Source organism: Camponotus vicinus, unplaced genomic scaffold (genome assembly GCF_025532165.1).
Source record: "Camponotus vicinus isolate PSW18456_S1 unplaced genomic scaffold, iyCamVici1.0 SCAF_11, whole genome shotgun sequence".
NCBI classification, from domain to species: Eukaryota; Metazoa; Arthropoda; class Insecta; order Hymenoptera; family Formicidae; genus Camponotus; species Camponotus vicinus.
This window is the reverse complement of record NW_028141947.1, coordinates 15,415,410-15,438,857: the sequence shown is the minus strand read 5'-3', so window position 1 is coordinate 15,438,857 and position 23,448 is coordinate 15,415,410. Positions and strand designations below refer to the sequence as shown.

Sequence of the window (23,448 nt, the reverse complement as noted above, 5' to 3'; positions counted from 1 at the left end):
TCCTAAAAAGAAGGGAAATTCTAGAAATCGTTTAAAATACTTTTGAAAAGCTTCGAAGACTTGTTGTTGAAACTATCGCGCCTACATTTTCATGATACATCGTCACTTTGGATCTACCGCTCGAGGAAAGCAAAATAAAATGTCAGCTGTCGCGCTTCCATCGCTTCCACTCGAAAAGTGTCGCTTTCTCCGCATTCTTACTTAAAACGGAAATCTCTCGAGTGCCTCGAGTGTCGTAAAAACTGCCTCTCCATCTAGTGCATATTGCATCGCGAGGAGCTAAATCGATAAATGTTTACGTTGGACACTGTAAACTTTCCATGCGAATAAACCTCCAATCTTCCGTAAATAACGATGAATTGTCGATCGTATATTCGATCGTTGCAATTTCGTGTAAAATGCATGCGAGAGAAGATGCAGGGCAATCTTCTCTGTATCGTTTTCGATGACGAAAACGATCGACGGAAGGAGCAAAACGTTCACAAGCGAGTATCTACAACAGGAGACAAACAATTCGTGTACCAGGGGAAAAGAAGAAATTAATCGTGCGAATATATTTTCTGCCATGTTAAAAAAACAGATACTTCCGCTTCTATTTTCCGTATTTGTGCATTATTCTCATTCCTTTACGATCTGTTTTGCTTAACGCCCAGGATCGCCAAAGACAGCTGAAATTGCCGCCGACTTATGAGAAAGAGAGACACTCTCTCAAAGAGAGGACCTCGTACAAGCGACACGGAAATCGGAGCGGAGGGATCGGACACCGGACATATCTAGCTGTATAGTGAATCCGAAAGCTTGTCTGAAATTGTCACAGGGCATATCGGCACGTTTTCAAAACAGAGCACGTCTCCGGAGGCACGTCGAATGCATCTGCGCCCATTCGTCACGTCGCGCTATTAACGGCAAATTTAGAATCGGGGATTCTTATGGGGATTTTTCTCTCTTTCTATTTCTCTGTTTCTCTTTTCCCCTGTTTCTCTTTTCCCCTGTTTTTCCCGAATCCCGTGTAAGTAGCCTGATATATCACCGGTGTTTTGCCACGCTAGATCGTTACTCGACGTCACTCAGAGCTTTCAAGAGATCTTGTAATGTTATTATGATATTTCAAGTCTCTGTAACTGTCGATGACATCTGATTATTAAAAATGCTTTCAGTAACAAATATTTAGATTAACAAAAACTTTAAAAATGTATAGAATTTAATTTTATTCAAAATTTCGCAATTGCTTTTCTTTTACTTCTCCCACAATGAGTTTAAAGCTTTATTTATTTTTTCGATAAAATTAAAAAAAGTTTATATCGATTTCTCGAAAAATTAACAGAATTAGTGAAACGCCAATAAAGCGTGTTTCAAAACCAAAAAATGTCTTTTTAACAACAGATTCTCTAGTCTAATTTGAATGAAGATAATATTTCGATATTATATGACATATGTATGATATATCGAATTTTGCAGCGCGTGTCTGTGCACTCGTAATCTGTAATAAATTATTCTCCTTTAAATCGGTCACAGGGCTATGTGACTGTCTGTTCGCACGGTTGTTTCTTTAACGCGCATACATTTCCCGAGGCAGATCCGCGTCGAATTTCAAAGCGCTTCCTCTCCTTGACTTCCCTTCGCGCCAAGTAATCGCGCGCGTGGAAGCTCTTTCGCCGTGCGTTTAATACGTCGGGAAGCGTTTTCCAGATGCTCTCCCTCGTAAAGCACGATTGACGCGTCGTTTGTTTGCGCGACGTGTCTCTCGCTTACGATAAACGTTCCGTTCCCGTAATGCACAGTAGAGCGAGCATGTAATTACTTATTTAATCCTTTGAATGAAACTGCTACGTTTACGTCGACGGAATATATCTGGCTTGAGGGAATTCCCTACCCATGTGCGCATCTCTCTACGAAATGTGTAGTAGTCCCTTCTCGGGGAATTCATGTCCGCTGCGTCTCCGACCGATACTCTTGAAGCTTATCCGCAAATATTAGGTGAATTGAATGAAATTGCTGGAAATACATTTCCATTTAAATATATCCATGAATTTCTAATTATTTAAAATCCACGAGAGACTAAATAATTGTGTCGTCAATTTGCGTTGATAGAAACAAAAAAATTTTTCAGTATCGGAAACTTTATGCATTTAATAGATGTGTTTTAATTTCAACGAAAAAAGTACGATCGATCAAAGTAATTAAAGTTAGTCGAGCTGAATAATTAATTACATTTAGCGATTCATTAAATTAAAAATTCATTAAATTAAAAATAAAAATCCTCTTTAAATTATTGTCGGATGAGTCAATTAAAAAGAAATAAATAGATAGCGTCGAGATTAAGAGCTTCCGATTCATCGGCAATGATGGCTGAAGGTGTTGCATAACATGCTATCGTTTTCACGTGATACGATCTCTTCGAATTTTCTGAGAGGTAAAGTTTTCCGGTAGCGAATGTTCTAATGCTACACAGAATATGCAGAGTCAAGTTGCTTGATCGCAACACATACAAACACACAGACAACGATAGATCCTCGTTCAACTTTGGCCTCTGTTGCAACATCTGTTGACCTCCCCACGCGATCCTTTAGACTCATCGAAAACTTCGATGTCTCGAGAGTCCCTTCGTTTGCCGTCCTCGGTAACGAGTGAACACTTCACCACCGCCACCACCACTCGCCGTGAAGATGAACTGATGTTACACCGCTGTATCGGAAGCCTCGATGCAAGAAGAATGGAGGAGAAGTGTCGGTACTTACGGATGATCACCGAGCAAAGTATAAACATATATTGACATATTAAGCGTCACAAAGTTTCTATTCTTAATAGTAAAAGGAAAGTATTATAAGATCTCTCTTTAAAAAAATAAATATGCCAAGTATGTAAAAATAAAAAATTCCAACTTGTATGTATTTAACAACTCGATGCAGCTAGCCAAGGCCGTGTTTTATTTTGAGTATTCTTTTATTCGCTTCGATGCGTCGATCTATTTATCTATGCATGTTTTTCATATATGAGAGTTAAAGAATTTTTTTGAAGATATAAAGTAAAGATAAATTGAATTCTCTCTCCCCATGTTGACTATGCTGTTTCAAGTAACGCTTTTCCACGATTGTAGAGATTTTTCGCGATGGGTTTGCACCAAGTGTAAATAAGTTTACAATTTTCAGAAGAAAATATAACGTTTTAATGAGAAGATATAACGTTTTAATGAGAAGAAAAATGCACGCAAGTGAGAGTCCAATCGACGTTTAATAAAACGATCAATAAAACAACAAATTTGTATAGATTTGTATAGATGAGAAATACGAAATTATATTGTGATTTTTCGCGAGAACATCACCGACGATGACAAGTCGGATAAATATTCTTGCAATTTTCAAAATGATATTTTTAGAAGTCAGCGAATAGTCGTAATTAGGAGAAAAGCAATAAAACGTATACGGAGTTGCTCAACATTAGACGAAAATATCCATGTCGCGGGTGTAAGAATAGTTTGGGACGACATAAATATTTTCGGAGTTACTGACCCGTCAAAACTCACTACAATTTCGTCGAGTAGGCCAGAGTATCGGCATCTCTCGCGTAACTTATCGAAAAATATACTCCAGCTTCGATTTTATTACGACATATGAATGCATAATTCCAACATTTCTTAATGTAATATAATGTAAAAAATTTTTTATTTTTTTGTGAATGATATTTTTAAATTAAATATAGATAATTAAATCTAAATAATACAAAAATTATGCGCGCTGCCTTTTTGTGTGTCATACATGAAACATGCTATTGTAATTTAGAAAAAAATAATGTAATGTATGAGACGATATAACTTAAGTTTTTTGTGTGTTTATTTATAATTATTATAACTTTTCATTAGAATATATTCTTACATTTTTTTAATTGATACTGTGATCAGTTATATTTTATAACTACTTTATTATATTTATTGGCAGTGCGTAATAATTCTTTTTATTTCTATAATTTTAGCATCAGTAGCATATATATATACATATATATATACCTCTGGGTATCTCTGAATTCAGTGCCAAAATTGATACGGCTTTAGAACATGAAAACAAGTCGAAAATGTTAATAAACATACGTCCGAATTCGAACAGAGTTATAAGGTAATAAAGTTGCTTTCTTAAGACAATATAAATTGAAATAAATGTTGTTTAATGTTCTTTATTTTGTTTAAAGCTTTACAAAAGATGCTCAAAAATTCTTCCGTCGACTTCGATACACTCCAAATATTTTCCAAAATGCTCAAAACAATTTATTTATTCGTGCTAGAAAGTGTATCGAAGTCGACGGAAGAATTTTTGAGCATCTTTTGTAAAGCTTTAAACAAAATAAAGAACATTAAACAACATTTATTTCAATTTATATTGTCTTAAGAAAGCAACTTTATTACCTTATAACTCCAAAACTTGTTTTCGTGTCCTAAAGCCGCTGTATCAATTTTGGCACTGAATTCGGAGACACTCTGTATATACATATATATGGAATTGGAAAATTAAGTTTAATAATATATATATATATATATATATATATATATATATATATATAGATTATTAAAATTAATTTTCCAATTCCAATATCGATATCTATATATTTCTACAATATATTTATAAAATTAATTAATTGATATCATTTTCTATTACTCTCTATTATTATAATAATATATAAATTTCTTATACATATATTATTTATATATCTAATATATATATATTGCATATTCTTATTCTGTATTAATAATTTTTCTACTATTATCCTATTAACCCATAAGCATAATAGATTTGCTTAAATATAAAATTATTAATATAAAGCAATATATTAATAATGTAAAGAAAATAAAATGTGCGAGAGAATTTAGTTATAATTGGGCTGTTTCAAGGAATATTTGAAATTCTCGAAGCGAGAAACTCTTGTAACGTTATAAACTTCACGTTCGTTCAAATATGTATACACATGTATACACATTCTTCTCTCTCTTGTATTGATATTTTTTCTACATCTATACCTCGAGTTGAATTGAGTTTACAATCTGATGAAATATTCTGGAACATTGCTAGGACATACGAGTGGGGAATAGGTCGTACCATCGCGATGAATCGCGGCTCATTCTTTCATGTACCTGTCATGAGTACGGACGTCCGTTATCATAAACTCGAGTTAACATCACAGCAGCAGGACTGCAGAACTTTTATAAATATCGAACTTTAGTGAAATTATACAACTACAAGTGATAATTTATAATAATAAAATAATGTAAGTATATGTTGATTTATGAAATTTATAAATTTCTTACATTTTTTCGCGCGCGAATACTGCTTTATTATATATATTAGAGAACTAATCTTTAAATTATAATCTTATTTTTTTAAAATTAATAATGAAATTAAATAAAAAAATATAGAAACTTATGAATTTTATAAAACAACCAGTGTATAAAACCAGTATAAAACAAACAAGTGAGTATACTTTCAATTTATATCTATCAATTTATATTTATAGATATAACAATGGAAGAAACTATAGCATTGATAAAATCGTGCATAATTTCGAAGAAAGGAGGTGTGCCAATTGGAGATCTAAATGGTAAGTTTCATTATTCCTCGAGAAGTTTGATTAATATTTTTTTTAGATTATTGTAAGTTTATTATTCATATCTGCGTAATATTGATATTAAATAAAATTGATTAAACAAATTCTTAATATTTTAAAAAATGTTAATACATTAGAAATATTAAATTCAAAAAACTTAGAAGAGTTAATATCTTTTACGCTTAAATACGGACTACGCGTTTAAATAAAATTTATAAATCTTTTAAACTTACCTAAGTTAGCAAAACTTATTTCTTTAAGATTAAAATTATATAAATACATTAACATTATTTACACAAGGAAAAGAACTTTCATGATTTTAAAATATTTAAAAAAATATTATTTAAATTGAAGAGATTGTATAGTTTATAAATTTAAATATTAGAAAAAAATACTGTTTTCACAGATGAATTTCAAAATCTCGTCGGAGAGCCCATTCCTTATCGTAGATTGGGATTTTCGAGTCTCCGTACATTTTTGCGAATCATAGATGGTTTGGAGGCAACTTGGAATGAATTTGGTGAACAGATATTAAAGATAAACGATTCTAAGATCGCTCATATCGATAGACTTATACGCTATCAAAAGGTCGACTATTCGAAAACAAGAGTACGTTCGATGATTTCCGCAGCATATAATGATATATTCATAATAATGATAGATTCATAAAATTAAGGAATTATAAATTTTGTTTCAGAACAAATATTATAAACAATTTGCACATCGCAAGAATAATTCTGAATATAACGATGATCGTAGACAAAGAAACAGAGCAACGCACAACATCAATCGTGCCAATAAGCGAATTGAAGATCTTGATTATCGTCGTGATCCGTATTTGTCAAAAACCAGTAAGATATTTCTTATACGGCACATCCATTTTGGGTTATCAGGAAATAATATTTCACTAAATATTTTATTATATATAATTACATGTCATATAAATATGTCGCATAAATAATACATAATTTTAATTTGTACTAATTAATTTTATTTTAAATTCGCTTATTATTTTTGCTCTCTTAGAAACGTTTCTATATTTTATTGTACAATTTCAGATTTATCTATTTCTAGTTTTTCTCCATATTTACATTGCTTTATATATATTTTGTTAACTGTATTTTTTACGATTTCGATGTCTTATTATATTTACCTTGATATTTCAATTGTGTAACGCGAATCACTTGGGATAATTTAATCGAAGACTCTTATAAGAGAAGAAAGATTTTCAAAACAAGTTGTAATACTTGTTTATATTTCAGATGGCTTTCATGAAAATAACAGCTTTTCGTACGAAGAAGAGAATCATTGTCCGGTAGTAATAGAACTGAATGAAACGAAAGAAATTGTGAGTATATAATAATATTTACATTCGAGACGCGTCAAGCAAAATCCTCGGCGGTACTTTCTCGAAAGTATTACGAAATATTATTTAATATTCCAGACCAGCATACACGAACCTACTGCAAGTGGCCAGCAATTGCTTGGCGATGATTTTTTCCTGCAACTCGCAATACGAAATCTTCATCTTCCCATCTGGAGATATAAAGGTACAAAGTTCTTTTCCTAAAATTTCCAGCAAGTTCTATTTCTTTCTACTTTTGCGAAAGTCCATGTTATAATTATGATTTGTTTGATTAAAACTATTATTGCTCTCTGTTAAAGTCATACACAAACAAAGTCGTAAAAATCGTATAATATAGAAAAGTTAAATTCTCTCTCGAGAGACGTAGATATATTCTAAAATATAGTGTTCTATAGTTTTTATATTGTTTTGATTATTATATTCTGTAGATAATTTAGCATTACACTGTGGTTTGTGTATCTCTGGCCAAACCATAAGTGATTGTACTCGATCTTTGAGGAATATTAGCACCATCTCCAATCGTGTCGTGATCTTGCTTGGTTCAGTTGATGTTTACAACGTAAGTTGATTTATCTCTACTTTATTAATAATTAAGTTTTGTAATATAAAATAAAATTTTTATTAAAAATAATTTATTTAAATAATATCCAATTTGTGTACTTTCACATAAATAATACATAATTTTAATTTGTATCAGGGCGCCACTTGCGAGGAGATGATATATGATATGACGGAACTTTTGCAAGTTCTTCGGTCCAAATTTCATCTTTCAAACTCGGCCATCACTATCTGTACAATTCCACCCTTGGCCAATCTCAGCATTTACGCCTATAAAAAACAAAGCTTGGCGTTATTTTGCTTTAATAATTGGATCAGATCTCTGGCTGATGATGCATCTAGAAGAGACGCCTCTTTCGAAAGCTATCCGATAATAGATTTGTTCGAAAGTTTCTGCAATGAAACATACGTTACTGAGTACGACTGGTTTCAAACGTGAGTAGAATAATTCGGTTCTGAATTTGCCACAACTTCTATCGTATACAGATTTTTTGTTGAAAAATTTTTTGTTGTCTAAAATTAAGCCTTTTTCAACAAAAATGCCTCTCTTTGAGTTATAAACATTTCAAAAAAATCTAACTCTTTATAATTTAAATATTTTGAGAAATTAAAAATAAATAAAAATAAGTTAAAACTTATTCAAATTTTATATATATATTTCATATAAACATTACTATGTTTTAAATAAACATTACTGTCGCAAAATTTTAATTTAAAACTTGATTATTAAGAATTTTAACGTTTTAAAAATCGAAGACAAGGGATATATTGAAAAAAGAATTGATATCTAAACAAATTGTGAAAATTATTGAAAGACAAATTCTAAATGTATAAAATTTCATGATTTCCCCGCATAATAATTAATTTTCTGTTTCATGTATCTCACATATATATATATAAAATATATTTAACATTATTAATAATTTTTAGCCAAGCACGCAGAGTGTCTGGAACTAAACATTCTTATGTGTTGTGGAATAATAAAGGGCGAAAGCGAGCGATGAGTCTCATTTGCGAAAAAGAAGACGCAGAACGCTCCAGAAGTCCCAATTCATTGCGGATGCAATGAGAGTTAATAGGGATCTTCCGCTGTATATGAATCGCGACATAAGAAAAAAAGCAGGACGATACATTTCGGAAGACCTTATTCGTCTTTCGCGACGACTGCTGTTTCGAGGCTCCTCTCCGAGATATATCTTCCTGCTTTCTTTGTAGATGCGCGTACGGTAATCGGATCCAATTTGTATTCATATATTAATCATATATTGTGCCTTGAACGGAAGAAATTGTACAATGTCATCACACACGTACATAAATCGCTTTATCGTGCTTAGTCAAAAGACTGTTGTATAAGACTAATTTAAGAAAAAGCAGAAGCAAGCTTTTTACTTTATTTCAAAAATTAATAATTGTAAACTAACAGAGCGAAATTTCAGGCTCTACATAAGTTTTTCAAAAGTATATAATTTGAAAGGCTTTACCTTTCAATCTATACTGATTTTTATCGGGCATTATATAATTTCGTTTGTTCGCATTTTAAAAAAAGTGCGGATGTAAATCTCTTGTTTAATCGAAAAATTAAATTATTTTATATTGTAAGCGCTCATTTCACATGGTATCCGGAAGGCTTAAATAGAAGACAAACAAGCTCGTATTTAAGTATATCGGAAGAAGCATAGTGCATTTTTTAATTAATTGCGGGTAATTTAAAAATGACACGCATACTCTTTTGAAATTATACGGGCGAACATTAATTATTTTCCACGCCGTGTGTTTAAAATTAATTTTTCTTTAAAGAATTTCTTATACGTACGTTTAATGTTTTATCAACATATTTGATAATAGAATGATTATAAAGTTCTTCCTATAAATTTAATTTTTAATATCAATTAATTGATAATATACAAGATTCAAAAATTTATATACTAATTTAACATAAGATATAATTATATAAATTTGTTAGTCAAATATAGTTACATAGTATTTCTAAATTTAAAAAAATTATCATAAAGTAGAGAAAATTCATCCGCTTTCAATGTGAATAAATTAACAACTGTATTTCATAAAATACGATCGAACGAAATTTAATGATTACAATTGTGTGTGATAGAAAGTTTTGCGTAGAGAGATTAAGTTATGAAAAGTTAACAAATATTTATGGATATTATGAAAACTTATGCGTCCTTTAATGTGTGTATGCAAATTATTTATTTATTATAATAATTAAAGTAATTGGTTTTACGTAAATAATTCAAATGTTAAACAATTAATTTATTTAATATTGTTCAATTGTTATTACAGTTTTTGTGAATTTAAATTGCGAGGAAGATCGATAGTAATAATTTGGATTTTTAAAATCCATTTTTTTGTTAAAATTTAAAAATAGTCTCTGTACTTTAAAAAAGAAAATTCCTAAAGTTCAAAGTTTGTGATTCAGAAAATGTTGTATTTTCAATTAATCTTGAACACTTTAGGAATGAGTGCGAGGAGTTATCTTTTTTTAGACAAGAGAGAAAGAGCGAAGGGTTTATTAATATATTGAGACGTACAATTAGAACAATTGTGATAATAATTGTGAAAAATGTTATAAATAATAATATAATGTATATAATAGCGATACTGTCAAACGTTTATAATAATACTGTTGGCTAAAATTGCAGCATTATATATATATCTATATATACAATGTTGCAATTTAATGGCCAGCAGTATGATATAAGTAACAAAAATAATGAATATAATAAATGATAAATGTGTGTGTAAAATAGACTTATAAATATATGTAGACAGTGCTAAATTTATGTTATTATGAAATATTGCGAGTATTATGACCAATAAATTATCAATACACATACTCTTTATTAACTTTTTTCCTTTAAAACACATATGCAAAAAAAAATAAACATGTTATATAAATTATAATATAATTGCAAAAGATATATATATATATATATATATATATATTTATTTATTTATTTATTTATATATATAATTTCTTCTACACTTCTTTTTCAACATACACACACTTTATTCAAGTTTTTCTTTCTCAGATTTTATATTATTTAATATGCAAAAAATGATAAAATTGATAAAATTTATCGTGCACATACATGTTTTGATATCTGTGTTTTATTTTTCTAAAAATTCTTGTTAATCATATATTTCGTATAATATGCACGAAATCTAAATATTTGAAATTAATTTTCTATTACTTTCTTTATAAGAAATAGTTATTATAAATAATTATAATTATTATTAAACCTATATAATACAAAAAGTAAGAATAGTTAGATTTTCTTCTGAAGAAGACTAAAATATTCAGAGATGAAAATATCTTTTATTTCCAATTAACTATTTGTAGATTTTACTTAATTAACTACTTTACTTAGTTAATTTTATTTTAGTTAATTTTAGTTAATTTTATTTCCAATTAATTATTTGTAAATTTTGATTTTTTTATTATGTCCTTTTTCAATGATTACGAACATACGTTAACATATATTGTTCTATTAATAAAATTATAAATATAAATATAGGTAATATAAGATTAAAATCAGAAAAAAAACTTAATAATGATCATGCCATATTATTTTCGATGTAAAAATTAAATTCGTATATAGCAATAATTGTATATATTTAATAAATATTGTATTAAAAGTAGAATAAAAAATTCTATTATATACATATATTGTAAAAAAAATTTGATGTACAATACTTGATAAAACTTTTCCTAACAAAAATTATATAAGAAACTGAAATATAAAATAAGTTTTATTATTTATTTCTAAAAAATGAGTTAATTAAAGATTATTTTCTTTCTTTCTTTCTTTCTTTTTTTCTCTATCAAGAATAAAATTTAAATATATACGCATATATATATAAATATTTTAATAAAAATATGTTGATGTCAGTATAGTATATGTTAGAAAAAGATTACATGCAATTAATGAAATATACAATTAAATTTATAATTATAAATAGATAGATATGCATCGAATGATTTTACCGGCAGTATGTCAAAAAGTAATTGTATCCAAATAATTCCAATTCTAAATATATCTATAATGGCGCTGCTTTACAGGGGGATTTTAATGACCTTCAAAAATGCCAATGTAGACGCTCCAGATGGTCCTTAGGTTTTTTTATTGTCTACTCTGGGCAGAGCTAAAACGAGATTTCTGTTAGGATGAGTAACATTGCTTGATAAGTCTTACAGTATGTGAGAGATAAATATGAAGATCCAGTAATAATAGAGAGAAAAGGGACAAAGTATAGTGTCAAGATGTTGTAGATCACTGTGTGTTGTAGATCACTAAATTATATTTGGATTTATTTTTATATATAATGTATTTTCTTTATAATTTATTTAAAAAAACATGAATATAATGTGCATATTGTAAAATTCAACTTTTAGAGATAAAAGATTTGACGTAAAACTTAGATGAAAGATTTTATAAATGATTTAAAGAAGATATATGAAGAAGATATGAATTCTTTTTATGTGTTATATCAATCTTAACAGAAGGTTTAATAAAAATTCCATTTTTATTTCTAGCAGACTTATACGTAGATAAAATGAGTACAAACTTCAATAACACTTGCCCAAAAAGGGATCTGAGAAGTATTTTTGCCAAAGGAAGCAATTTTAATAGCGAAGAGCCTGTATTCTGTACAGAGGATAATTTAGAGCAATCTTTGTATATAATAAATGAGGTAGCAAGGCATGGTTGACAAGTTTATTGAAATGTGTATAAATATATGTAAATGTTAATCAATATTTAATTTTGTAGGAATTTGAATCATTTGGTATTTCACCATTAAGTAAACATAATGATCAGGAAGGATCAGACCCATTTAAGAAGTTATTAATAAAAGTGATAAATGCTACTTGGAGTTTAACACATAAATATAGATCACTAATGCGATTACATGACAACTCAGCTGAATCGAATCACAGGATTGTTAACGATAACTTTAATCTTAAGGTGAGTTTGCTTTATGCTTTTAAAAATATCTAGTGAAAATATATTGTATTATTTCACGCTGCATAGAAAAATAATTGGTAAGCATGTGAAAATAATGCATTTTGCTTAAAAAGTTCTAACATCTAATTATAAATGTATTAAAACAGAATCATGTAAAGCGCTTGAAGGAAGATGTGCAAAAGAAAGAGCAAGCATTGTGCGAAGCACAGGAGAGAGAAAGAAGACTTAAGGTTCAATGTGAGAGTGTATCGCGTGATTTAAAGCATGAAAAAGAAGAGGTAATAACTAGGAAGGATAGACAAGTCCAGACTTTATATAGAATACTGATAATTTGGATAATTTATAAGCACTGAAATTAAATTTTGATTTTAAAGATACGGAAACTAAAGAAACAAGCTCAGTCCAGAGATATTCAACACGAACATGAGATAAGAAGAATTATGCGGAACAGTGAGAAACTCCAGGAGCAGTTACAAAAGTCTCTTGGTTGGTACATTTTATGTTTTTATACTAGTTATTCTTATTGTTGAATATTTGGCCTTTTGTTTAATTTTTACTTTTTTCATAGAATATATTAATATTGTATTTTCCATTTTTTTTATACGATTCGAAAAAATGTGCAAATAAGTATTATATTTCTTTCGTTTATGCAGGAACCTTTGTGTCAAAAGATAAAGTCCTACAAATGATGCAGACAGATCATGAGAAGGAATTAACTTCTTATAAACAAACTATTTGTCGCCTAGAAGAGAACAATAGACAAATGCTGGAGGAAATCAACAATCTAAAACAAATTCTCGAGTTACATAAGAGTGCCATCGATTTACAGGTTGAAGCGTCTGGGTGGACCAGTACAAATACTTAAGCACTTAATATAACTAATACTGTAATTTATTTGTAACTTATATACAGCACACACAATTGCTTGAAATATGTCTGTGCATTAGTGTAGAAATAGAGTTTTGTACTAATATTGTTTATTGTAGAAAATTGAAAGCTTTATGTTTCGTGCAAAAAATTGTATAAATATTTTGTTTATAAGGATTTTCTTGTTCAATATTTTATATATAAAAATACTTTATGCTTTCTCTAACGTATATTCTTAATTTTTTGGAGTATTCTCATTTTATTTATATGAGAAAAAGCCCAATCATCTTTTTAGAGGCATACGCAACAATGGAGTAAGAATCTAAATTCGATTCTGTGATCTGCCCCAATTGATAGTTTTCCAATAGATCCAGAAACTAAACTTGGATCCAATATAGAAAGAGTAGCTCGATTGAGAATTTGATAAAACAAATTTTTCTGTAAATTGTATAAAATGCTGAGTAATTATAATGCCATTTTTTTTGCAAATTGTGAAATAATTATAGGAAGCCTTTTGATAGCAATGACATGAACAAGCAACCGAGAATGAACGTCGGAACAATCGACTGACATGGAATTTGCCCGTTACTCTCCAAGCACTTGCAATTGCCCGCTTTGCAGACAGTATTGTTACGATTCGTGAAGAATTCCGGTTTCTGATTGTTGTCCCTCGGATAGGCAATCTCGTTCGGCAGCCGATTGCCAGTACTGTTGATGTACTTGGCCGCTAGTCTCAGGGTACTTTTACCAATTGCACAAATGCCGTTTATAGTTATAGAGTCCTTCGCCACTAGATTCATGCTCACGTTCGTGAAGACGCTGTTCTTCACGACTGCCACGTCGCCCTGGATGGACACCAGACCCGGTTTCTGCAGCTCGAACTTGGAACCGATGATCTGGATGAACTGAAAGTTGGCGAAGTTTAAGGATGTCGCGACGTTCCGTATTCTACTGTTGACGATACTCAGCGTCATGCCCTTTTCGGAGATGTTCAACCTGTTGACTCGCTCAATCGTGACATTCGTTACGATAAAATGCGACACATTGATGATGGTGAAATCTTCCTCAAAGTTTTCGATAACTGCATCCGTGATCTCAAGCCTTTCGATCGCTATGAGGTTTACGAACGTGTAGCTCGCAATCATTGGTATTCGACCAATATTCGATAGTCTCAGCAGCTTCATCCGGTTTGACGTGATAAAGATCTCAAAGTCCAGACGACCACTGATATTCTGAACTATTATTTCCTCGAGCCCATTCGCTTCCGGTAGACTCGAGTAATGAAGATTCGCTGAAACGCACCCCGTGAGAGATATGCTGGTAACATTCTTGTAATTATATTCTTCCGGCAGCAGAAATTCCTGGAAAAAAATTGAGAATTCGATTACTTTTTATCATCCATGCATCGTCAAAATCGCTTCAAATAATTTGAAAACTATCGAATATTGAAAAAAACAATCAATTGACTAAATTGATTCAAGAATCTAGCAGAATTCGGCAATTTGTTTTATTAAAGCTCAACCCATATAGAGAAAAATATTTGATGCATTTTTGAGCGGAATACGTGAATTGTTGTTGCCTCTTTTTTTACAGCTTTTTCAAAAAAGTTTTCATAATTCGTTTAGAAGTATCTCAAATCTCTCTGTGAAGCTACATTCTGTGAAGAATTGAAACTATACGATTTATTGTGATTTATTGTGTAGATTACAAAGAGATGTAATCAATATATATAAATTGATATAACATAAATTGATTTAAAAGAAGCGAATATAATTTTTTAATATGTATTATGAATGTAGAGAAATATTTATTTATTATAATACAATATACAATAATATTTATTTATTATAAATGGAGAAAAATATCCTTTTAATACAAATAATTACAAATTACTTTATTAGAAAAAGGGATAGGAAAATCTAATGAAAACAATGAGATAATAAACATTTAAAAAAACTAACAAGAGACGTGAAAAAATATACGCGATTAAAAATTTCGTTTCTCATTAAACGTACCTGATTAAAGGGAAACATAATTTACGTTTGTCATAGCAATTTCAATGATTTTGCACAGGGTATTAAATCGGTACCTCGTTTCCGATGCAACTACACGTAATCCACCTCTCATTGTGAACCTGGCATTGTTCGCTGATATTATTCGCAGCCGCAGCGGACAATATCGTCGCAATGAGTATTGCGGCGAGCTGAATCGCTTTCATATTCAGCGTCATATCACTTGCGCATATAAGATCTCCCCGTCGTCGACTATGTGTGCACTGAAATTATAAAGGGAAATGCTGTATACATCGCTTTCCGATTGACAAGGAAACACGCGCGACATACTTTGGATAAAACCCTGTGAATAGAATAGGTTTTTCCTTCAGGTAAGCAATAAATTAGTCGCTGGTTGGGCGCACGGATATTTCAAACAAATTTTAAATTCCGAAATATTATACGTTCCATGTGAAATTGAGATACGCTATAGTGTTCCTTTCCCTTTTTTTAATCCGGAGTAGTAAACATCACATAGGACGATTTGAGTATAGTATACTCTTTTTTTTACAGTATTTTGTTGAAAAATTTGACTTATGAGAATCTCCACGATTAGTTTATTGGATTTAAATTATGTTAAGTCAAGTAATATTTTTAATTTTTAAATTAATACTTGTTTAAGATAAAAATTAAAAAATAAAAATTTTAGATTGAATTTTCGTAGCCCATTATAAAATATATGACAATTTCAATATATCCGTCTTTGATATGATAAAAAAAACGCTCTCACCATACTTTTAGAATTTTTCCTCGCGATGCGAAACTGTAAATTTTTCGTCGGCTTCGTTTAAGCCCTTTGTTAAAATGATTTTTGTTTTTCGCAAAATTCCTCGTCGTAGAAACTTGGCACTATTCGAACAGATTTCGATCCCGTCAGCGGATCTCTTACGCTTCAGGAAGCGAACAAAATATATACAACGGATCTCTCGAACACCGGTCTCGTCGATGCCGAAAATCGAAATATCACAGCACGAGCAATAGCTATTTCAAAGGATCCACACACCATTCGACCATTCGACGGATGGAGCCACGGTTGAGTGCATGATTAAGATGGACAGATCTTTCGTGCCGCTCTTTTATGGTGACTGACATGCATGCAATGTACTGTGTAGCAAATATATTCCGGTAGATCATCACGGTGGATTCCGTGTGTTCGCTATATTATACTCTGACAATATCAGTCCATTGTCATGGGAACACGCCGGAAAAACGCGGTTAAGCTGACAGAGACTATCGGAGAATTCCGTACGATAAGCTGCGATGTGCTCACTGCTCCGTACGATGATGATATTATTCTGATATTAATGCTAACTGCAATAATCTTCATAATTTATTCCATAATTTCCGACTATAATTTTCGAACGATGTTTTCTGACAAACTTTTTTAATCAGTTTTTCCTTAGTGAAAATATAGGATTAGAATTAACAGTAGAACATTAAAAATTTCCACAAAAAAGAAAGAAATGATCAAATATAATATATTCTTCAAATTTTCATTGCGGCTATAAATTTTACTTGATTAGAATTTAATTTAAAATTTAATTTTAAAAATATGAATATATGATATAATGACACTTGATATTTTCACTGAAAAAATTTATTCTAGATGTTAGCTGAGAGGAGAGTCTTAGGGAATAACATATAGCTCTCTGTGAAAGCTGTGAAAGATGATAATCGGCAAATTTAATTGGGCTAGATCTTAATCTTCATTTTACATGTATTATATTTCATCGAGAAAAGTTTAAAGCCGATACAGCCGCAGGAAGTGGAGAAATTTGTCTGAAAATCCCAACCATGTCGTCGATAATCGACTGATTATTTTTAATACTGATGCTGTGCCAAATGCTGAAGATAGCATCGATGTACTGGTTGATGCACCTCTTAATGATATATTGTTGAGTTTTAATGAGTTTCGAATCATCGATGTCACAAGCAGATGATCTCTTACTATACAACATAGGACGTTTTAATTATTAATCGATTTGATTCGAGGTAAATCCGAGTCAAAATTTTGTTCTTATTTTCAATCTTATTTTACTCACGTTTATAAATTATAAAGAATTATGATATATTTAATTATTTTTTTGCAAAAATTTTTGTAATAATTCAGATAATTTAAATTTATTATAAAAATTATAATAATGATATCAAGAAAGATATACCTATTTAACTATCATGATATAATTGTATGTATGTGAATTAATTAATTATTTCTCAAAAACCGATTAATTTTAAAATAATTTTTCAATTCATGATTTTTAATGAAAAACCAATGATTCAATTAATTAAATTTACCTTGATACGGAAACAGACGAGACACACACACACACCCATAACTACGTCCGTAACAATTTCGAATCTCTCTATCTACTATTTGATTGTTTTACTGCGCTTTTACAAAGTCAGGTTCTATAATATAACTTTTAATTTTATATTTCAAATTAAATTATTATTTTAGACATAATAATTTTATTTCTCTGCATTTCTATTATAATCTAAAATCTACTAGTCGATTGTTTCTCTTTGATTTAAATTTGCAATAATTAAACGCGTGAAGAAAACCGCGCTGACGTCAGACTGCGCGTCATTTTCACGCACTGAAAGTCGGACGGATTATATTCACTCCTCTTTATTCTTTTAAAAGTGAATATTAAAAACAAGATACAGTGTATGTACACGAATATTGTAAATGTTAAAAAATGACCGCGCGAATATTATAGTGAATATATAAAAATATATTGTGAATATATAAAAATAAATCCAATATACCGTGCATTTTCTACGTTATATAATGAATCGAAATCGCGCGAAAGAGGAAAAGAAAAACAAAACTATGAATAAATATTTCCATCCTTTACTAAAGAAAACTAAAAATATCTCTCAATCTCTTCTCTCTTTCTTCGGGAAAATCTACATATATGATCAATATGATTAATTGATTCTATCTTTATATATTTATTATTATGTGTTATTAATTAAAGCCGTAGACAATATTCAGAAATCAAAGTCGCGCGAACGTCGAGCGCAGTAATGGCCATGCGCAGAAACGAATGCGCATCGTTCGGCCGCCATGTTAGCGCGTCATTGATACGTCATACGTGAATCGAAGTCATACGCAGTTTACGCAGATCGTCGTACGTCCGCATTTTTCGCGTCTTTTAACGTAAATAAACGAATATCGCGAGTGAACGAGCGTTGAGAGTGTCCAAGGATGATCGCGCGACTTTCATAATAAGTCGATGGAAGCGCGCGACAGCGGTTTTTGACAGTATTCAGTGATGGCGTCATCGCGAAGGTGGAGCGAAGTCGCGCCGCGTTATTCCACGCCTTTGATGATGATTATCGGATACGAGCGAGTATCGGGAGTGCCGAATAAAGTGTCGCGCGTTCGCGTTGATGACATCCTGTGAGTTTGTGTGCATCAAGATCGGAATGGGACATCCCGAGGCGAGCGAATGGAGCGGCCTGTGAAACAGCCGGTGAACGGTGAGTTGATTTGATTTATCATATTTGCGTGACAATTCGTGCTCATTCGACGCTTATACGGCATCACGATGTCTCGAATTACGTTCGGGCAAATCGGCGCCGCATCATAATTCGATGCGACGCGATGTAATTCAAATAAAGTCGATCGCGTGAAGATGGTTAGGCTAGAAGCGATTTGAAATTTATTTCGTATACGCGCGCGCAGTGCTTGCACAGTCTCTTGTAGGGATGCCAACTGTCAAACGATAACTTTTTCGATCTAACCTAACCTAACCTAACCTCTCAATGTCTTCAGATGTCGAATGTAAACACGAGCATATGCTGCGTGGATTTTACCATGCTTTTAAAAATAATATTTAATCATTAGTGTTATACATTTTATTACGTAGTATATTAATCGTATTAAATGTGCAATGTACAGTTTTACACATTTTAATGAGGAGCATATAATATAATTGGTTAGGTTAGATTAAATTGATCAAAAGAAGCTGCTGTGATGATGCATTTAACGTAATAGTATTAATTTGACCAATGTGCAGCTATTGAAGTTAAATGATATTTGTGGGCACATTTTTAAAGTAATCATGAGTGTCGTATCTCATCTCAATTATATGAAACTAAAATACAAAATATTTATGTATTCCACATTAATATTATTCATTACGAGTACTATATTACTTTTCTTATATCTCAATTGTATTTAACCACATTATTTCATCGATGAAGCTTTTCATATATCGCAGACAATACGATACTGTACATGGAATTTTACACAGGTAATACATGACACAAAAATAATTTGCTCTTAAGTATTGTGCGCAATTCTCAAAAATAAATAAAATAAAATTATTTTCAGTGGGATCCAAAAATCATTACATTGCCAGGATTGTATCTTGTTACAACCGCGATATTATCATCTTTTAATATGTGCAATATTACAAACATAAAATGTACAAATTTATTTGGAACGTGCCTAAATCTTTATCTTATTTATAATATTTATAATATTGCAAAAGAAAATTGCAAATCTAATGAAACAGAGCGGTGGAATAATTGGTTGATACTTGTGCTGGCCTACAATATTATCCTTTTTCCATCATTATACTTTTGGTACTTTTTTTATTATGCAGATGTTATATCTGTAAATATAGTACTCGTAATGTTGTTTCTGCATCAATATAAACACACAAAAATGACAGCATTTGCTTTTCATTACACTATATTTATATATCATAAAAAAGAGAAAATAAAATTAAAGTTGAATGTTTGAATGCGTCCTAAAGTAAATCTCATCTAAATAAATAAATGCATAAATGTGCGCTTCACATTCCTCATGAAAAAAAATACATAATATTAATCTTTACACTGTATTATTATTTTTAGATGTTTTTTATTCTTTTAAATTCTCTAGATGCAATTTTCTTTTCTCCTCTCTTTCTTTCCAACTACTAAATCTGTCATTTTTAGTGTACATTATTGCAGAAAGTGCAAGAATAAAAAGCAAACCTTTTGGCACCTTTAAAATGCACAAAAAGATCAGTTTTGTCCGATGCGTTTTTTACAATAGATAAAAATATCAAAAAAAATCTGAAAAAGTTCACGCCTTTTTTGAACCTTCTAAATAAAGATTAGAATAATAAATTTGCAAAATAACTTACTTTAATATATTTTTATTGCAAACATATGAAACAAAGTGCTCAAGATGCATTATTGAATAGTATGTTTTACATTCTTAGCTCCTTCTACTTTGGTATACATATCCTTTATGCCAATTGCCTCGCAACACGCTTTTATTGCACGATGACAAACAAGCCCATCCTTCATGCATTTTCTTTACAAATATTTTTGTACTCCCAAAAATTGTGTAAAGAAGTCATGTAACACTGAAAAAATACAAAGTGATATTAAAAGAAGGAATAAATTTTATACTATATTGTATTCACAATTATTTTCTTACCAGTGTATTCCTTATATCTGGGAACATATATTAATCTTTGACCTGCCCTATTTTTCATCATTAAGGATGCTTTAGCTGCAGGTACTTTTGATAACGCTCCAGCTAATCCATTTCCATTTCCAGTTATTACAAATGTTTCTAGTCTTGCGCCTTAGATTACTAATCAGGTTATCATTTTGTTTTCCAAAATTCAGGTTTCAAAACTTTCAAAAGTATTTATAGAACAAAGATATTAGTTATATAAGATTCTAATAATATCAGGACTGAAATGTCAAAGAAAAAAATTGAAAATAGACATCGTATCACATGATTTTTGTATGTGTGTGATTTAACCATTATAATCCAATAATAGCATAAATATTAACCTTCTCAAACAGGATCCGGTGGTCCAGTCTTTCTGCCATCCATTGTGGTGCTCGTCCAACCACGTTCCAATGGTGATAATTTTACTTGCATTGGTCTGGTTTGACTTTGTCATAATTCCATAAGTTTTTGCTTTCTTTTAGGATCTACAGAGAGTTTTTGAACTAATTCTATTCCTCTAAACACAGGAGTGTTTAGGCCAGGAAATTGTATCAGAATTTTTCCCATGCCAATAATTTGCCCCTTGTTTAGATCTCTCTTTTTCGCTACTCCTCTTGCTATACCTCTGTGTCTTCCTGCATTACTGATACACTTGTCACCTTCCATAATTCATCTCTAGTTCCTGTAGAACAAAAGCACAGTGAAATACAAACTATTTTCTATTGTGAAAATAACTTCTGTCAAAATTCTGTATCCATAAAAGTTTTACTTACTATTCACAAAGAACGTAGAATTTCTCGCTTTACTTAATAAAGGGACGTGTGTTTTTAACAAATGTGAGTAATTGACAGACAATAAATTGCATATACCTGAAAAAATTTCATAATTTTATTAGAGTTAATGTATAGAGTTAAATTGATTAATTAATTTTAATATTAAATAAATTAATTTTAAATACACATTATATGTAAATTACATGTAATGATTTAGACAATGAGAGAAGAACGAGAGATGTCATGGTCCACTTTTAGGTGAAAGCAATGCATCCTCTATAAATAAAAAAATGTGAACATGAACTATGAAGCCAGTATCTACGAATGTTTTCAATGGGTAATACAATTTCGGGTTGTGTTCCATGCACGAAATATCGATAACACAAGTAACGCAAAACGTTTGTATATATTAAATAAATTTCTAATATAAATAAATTTTGTGGTTTCTCTCTCTCTCTCTCTCTCTCTCTCTCTCTCTCTCTCTCTCTCTCTTTTTCTCTATCTATCTATCAAGTATAATTATTTATGAAATTATTTACTATCCGATATTATTATATACATATGTATTAATCACACATCATCCAATCATCACCATTGCCATTACTACGTAATTTGGTATAATTTTTACCACACTGATTCATCATTGAAAATGAATTATAACACAAAAAATATTCTAGTTTATTTCTAAATATTAAGTACTATAAATATTAAAATTAAAATAAAAAATTGGCTCGAGTAATAATAATTAAAAATTAACTAAACAATTGATAACTAAGAGCCAGCGCGGTAATTGGAGTACAAGAAAGAAACCTTTCTCTTTCTTTTAATTATTAATATATTTCAAATTATTAGTATATTTCATATTACTCGTCACAATACATGCAAAAAATACTTACCTTCAACATGACATTTAATATTACACATTAGAAAATATTCGACAATAACATATGAAGTTATATAAATTAGATGCAGATAACATTGTAATATCTGCATGTCGATTGTGAAACGATTTATATAATTTCATATGTTATTGTCTAATATTTTCTAATGTGTAATATAATGATACGCCATTATTTTTTTTCTAGATACGATCGCGATCAACATCGGAAAATTTTTTATTATAACAATATGATTAATTATCTTTTATGATTAATTATCTTTTATGATTAATTATCTTTTATAAATAATACACAATTATCTTTTATAAATAATACACAATTATCTATATACATATCGCAACGAAAATTCTCGAATCGCATATCGTAATTTATTCATTTAATCAACTAAGAATCATATATATATATATATATATATATATATATATATATATATATATATATATATATATAGTAACAGAAATCTAAAATAATAAATTATAATTTCGATATGAAATCGATTTTTACGAGCAGAAATTATTTCTTTAATATTTATAGATATTTATAGAGTCGAATATAATATGTCTGCGACGTTTTATCGCTTTATTTTTCAATCATTGAAATATAATTCGAATTGTGAGAACGCGCAATAAAACAATTGAATCATGGATCTAAACAATTAACATAATGAAAGGCTCCATGATACATCAATCTTTTAATAAATAATCATATAATTAAAAAATCTATATAATCTAAAATACTTCTATATATTTTAATATATTCCATGTATATATGTATATGTTAAAATACGTAAAATATTTCGATGACGAACGAACAATAACACCGACCTTAGCGGCGTAAACAATAGCGCGCTAATGTTTATATGCCATAGTCTTGAAAAATGTTTCGGTAAAAAA

General features: G+C 30.1%; 3 protein-coding genes and 1 long non-coding RNA gene across 14 annotated transcripts; 3 read left to right on the top strand and 1 right to left on the bottom strand.

Moving 5' to 3' along the window:
- The first annotated feature begins 5,066 nt into the window (after positions 1–5,066).
- LOC145961823 (uncharacterized) lies at positions 5,067–10,332 on the top strand. The gene is made up of 9 exons (XM_083082281.1): positions 5,067–5,253; positions 5,500–5,583; positions 5,996–6,198; positions 6,287–6,440; positions 6,852–6,937; positions 7,034–7,139; positions 7,384–7,514; positions 7,653–7,948; positions 8,444–10,332. Exons 2-9 carry the CDS (start codon positions 5,508–5,510, stop codon positions 8,580–8,582), a joined length of 1,191 nt encoding a protein of 396 aa, XP_082938407.1. The 5' UTR covers positions 5,067–5,253; positions 5,500–5,507; the 3' UTR covers positions 8,583–10,332.
- A 1,273-nt stretch (positions 10,333–11,605) lies between these two features.
- On the top strand, positions 11,606–13,586 carry LOC145961509 (afadin- and alpha-actinin-binding protein A-like). Of its 6 annotated transcripts, none has more exons than XM_083081773.1 (6): positions 11,606–11,728; positions 12,069–12,226; positions 12,304–12,498; positions 12,645–12,776; positions 12,873–12,984; positions 13,152–13,586. In XM_083081773.1, the coding sequence occupies exons 2-6, from the start codon at positions 12,089–12,091 to the stop codon at positions 13,361–13,363; spliced, it is 789 nt and encodes a 262-aa protein (XP_082937899.1). In that variant the 5' UTR covers positions 11,606–11,728; positions 12,069–12,088; the 3' UTR covers positions 13,364–13,586. The 6 variants fall into 6 exon arrangements, with proteins under 6 accessions (XP_082937899.1, XP_082937901.1, XP_082937897.1 ...); XM_083081775.1 differs by having other exon boundaries at positions 11,619–11,782; positions 12,072–12,226; XM_083081771.1 differs by having other exon boundaries at positions 11,619–11,782.
- Positions 12,040–21,918, bottom strand: LOC145961508 (uncharacterized). Of its 6 annotated transcripts, none has more exons than XM_083081766.1 (7): positions 21,860–21,918; positions 21,657–21,752; positions 21,225–21,565; positions 20,860–21,122; positions 20,561–20,785; positions 15,455–15,640; positions 12,040–14,726 (listed from the first exon to the last, which is right to left on the bottom strand). In XM_083081766.1, the coding sequence occupies exons 6-7, from the start codon at positions 15,593–15,595 to the stop codon at positions 13,866–13,868; spliced, it is 1,002 nt and encodes a 333-aa protein (XP_082937892.1). In that variant the 5' UTR covers positions 15,596–15,640; positions 20,561–20,785; positions 20,860–21,122; positions 21,225–21,565; positions 21,657–21,752; positions 21,860–21,918; the 3' UTR covers positions 12,040–13,865. The 6 variants fall into 6 exon arrangements, with proteins under 6 accessions (XP_082937892.1, XP_082937894.1, XP_082937890.1 ...); XM_083081768.1 differs by having other exon boundaries at positions 20,860–21,062; XM_083081764.1 differs by lacking the exons at positions 20,561–20,785; positions 20,860–21,122; positions 21,225–21,565; positions 21,657–21,752; positions 21,860–21,918 and adding an exon at positions 16,147–16,558.
- Positions 18,553–22,838, top strand: LOC145961510 (uncharacterized). Its single transcript, XR_014435647.1, has 3 exons — positions 18,553–18,902; positions 21,874–22,054; positions 22,742–22,838. It is a non-coding gene; the product is annotated as an uncharacterized LOC145961510 (long non-coding RNA).
- The last annotated feature ends 610 nt before the right edge of the window (positions 22,839–23,448 follow it).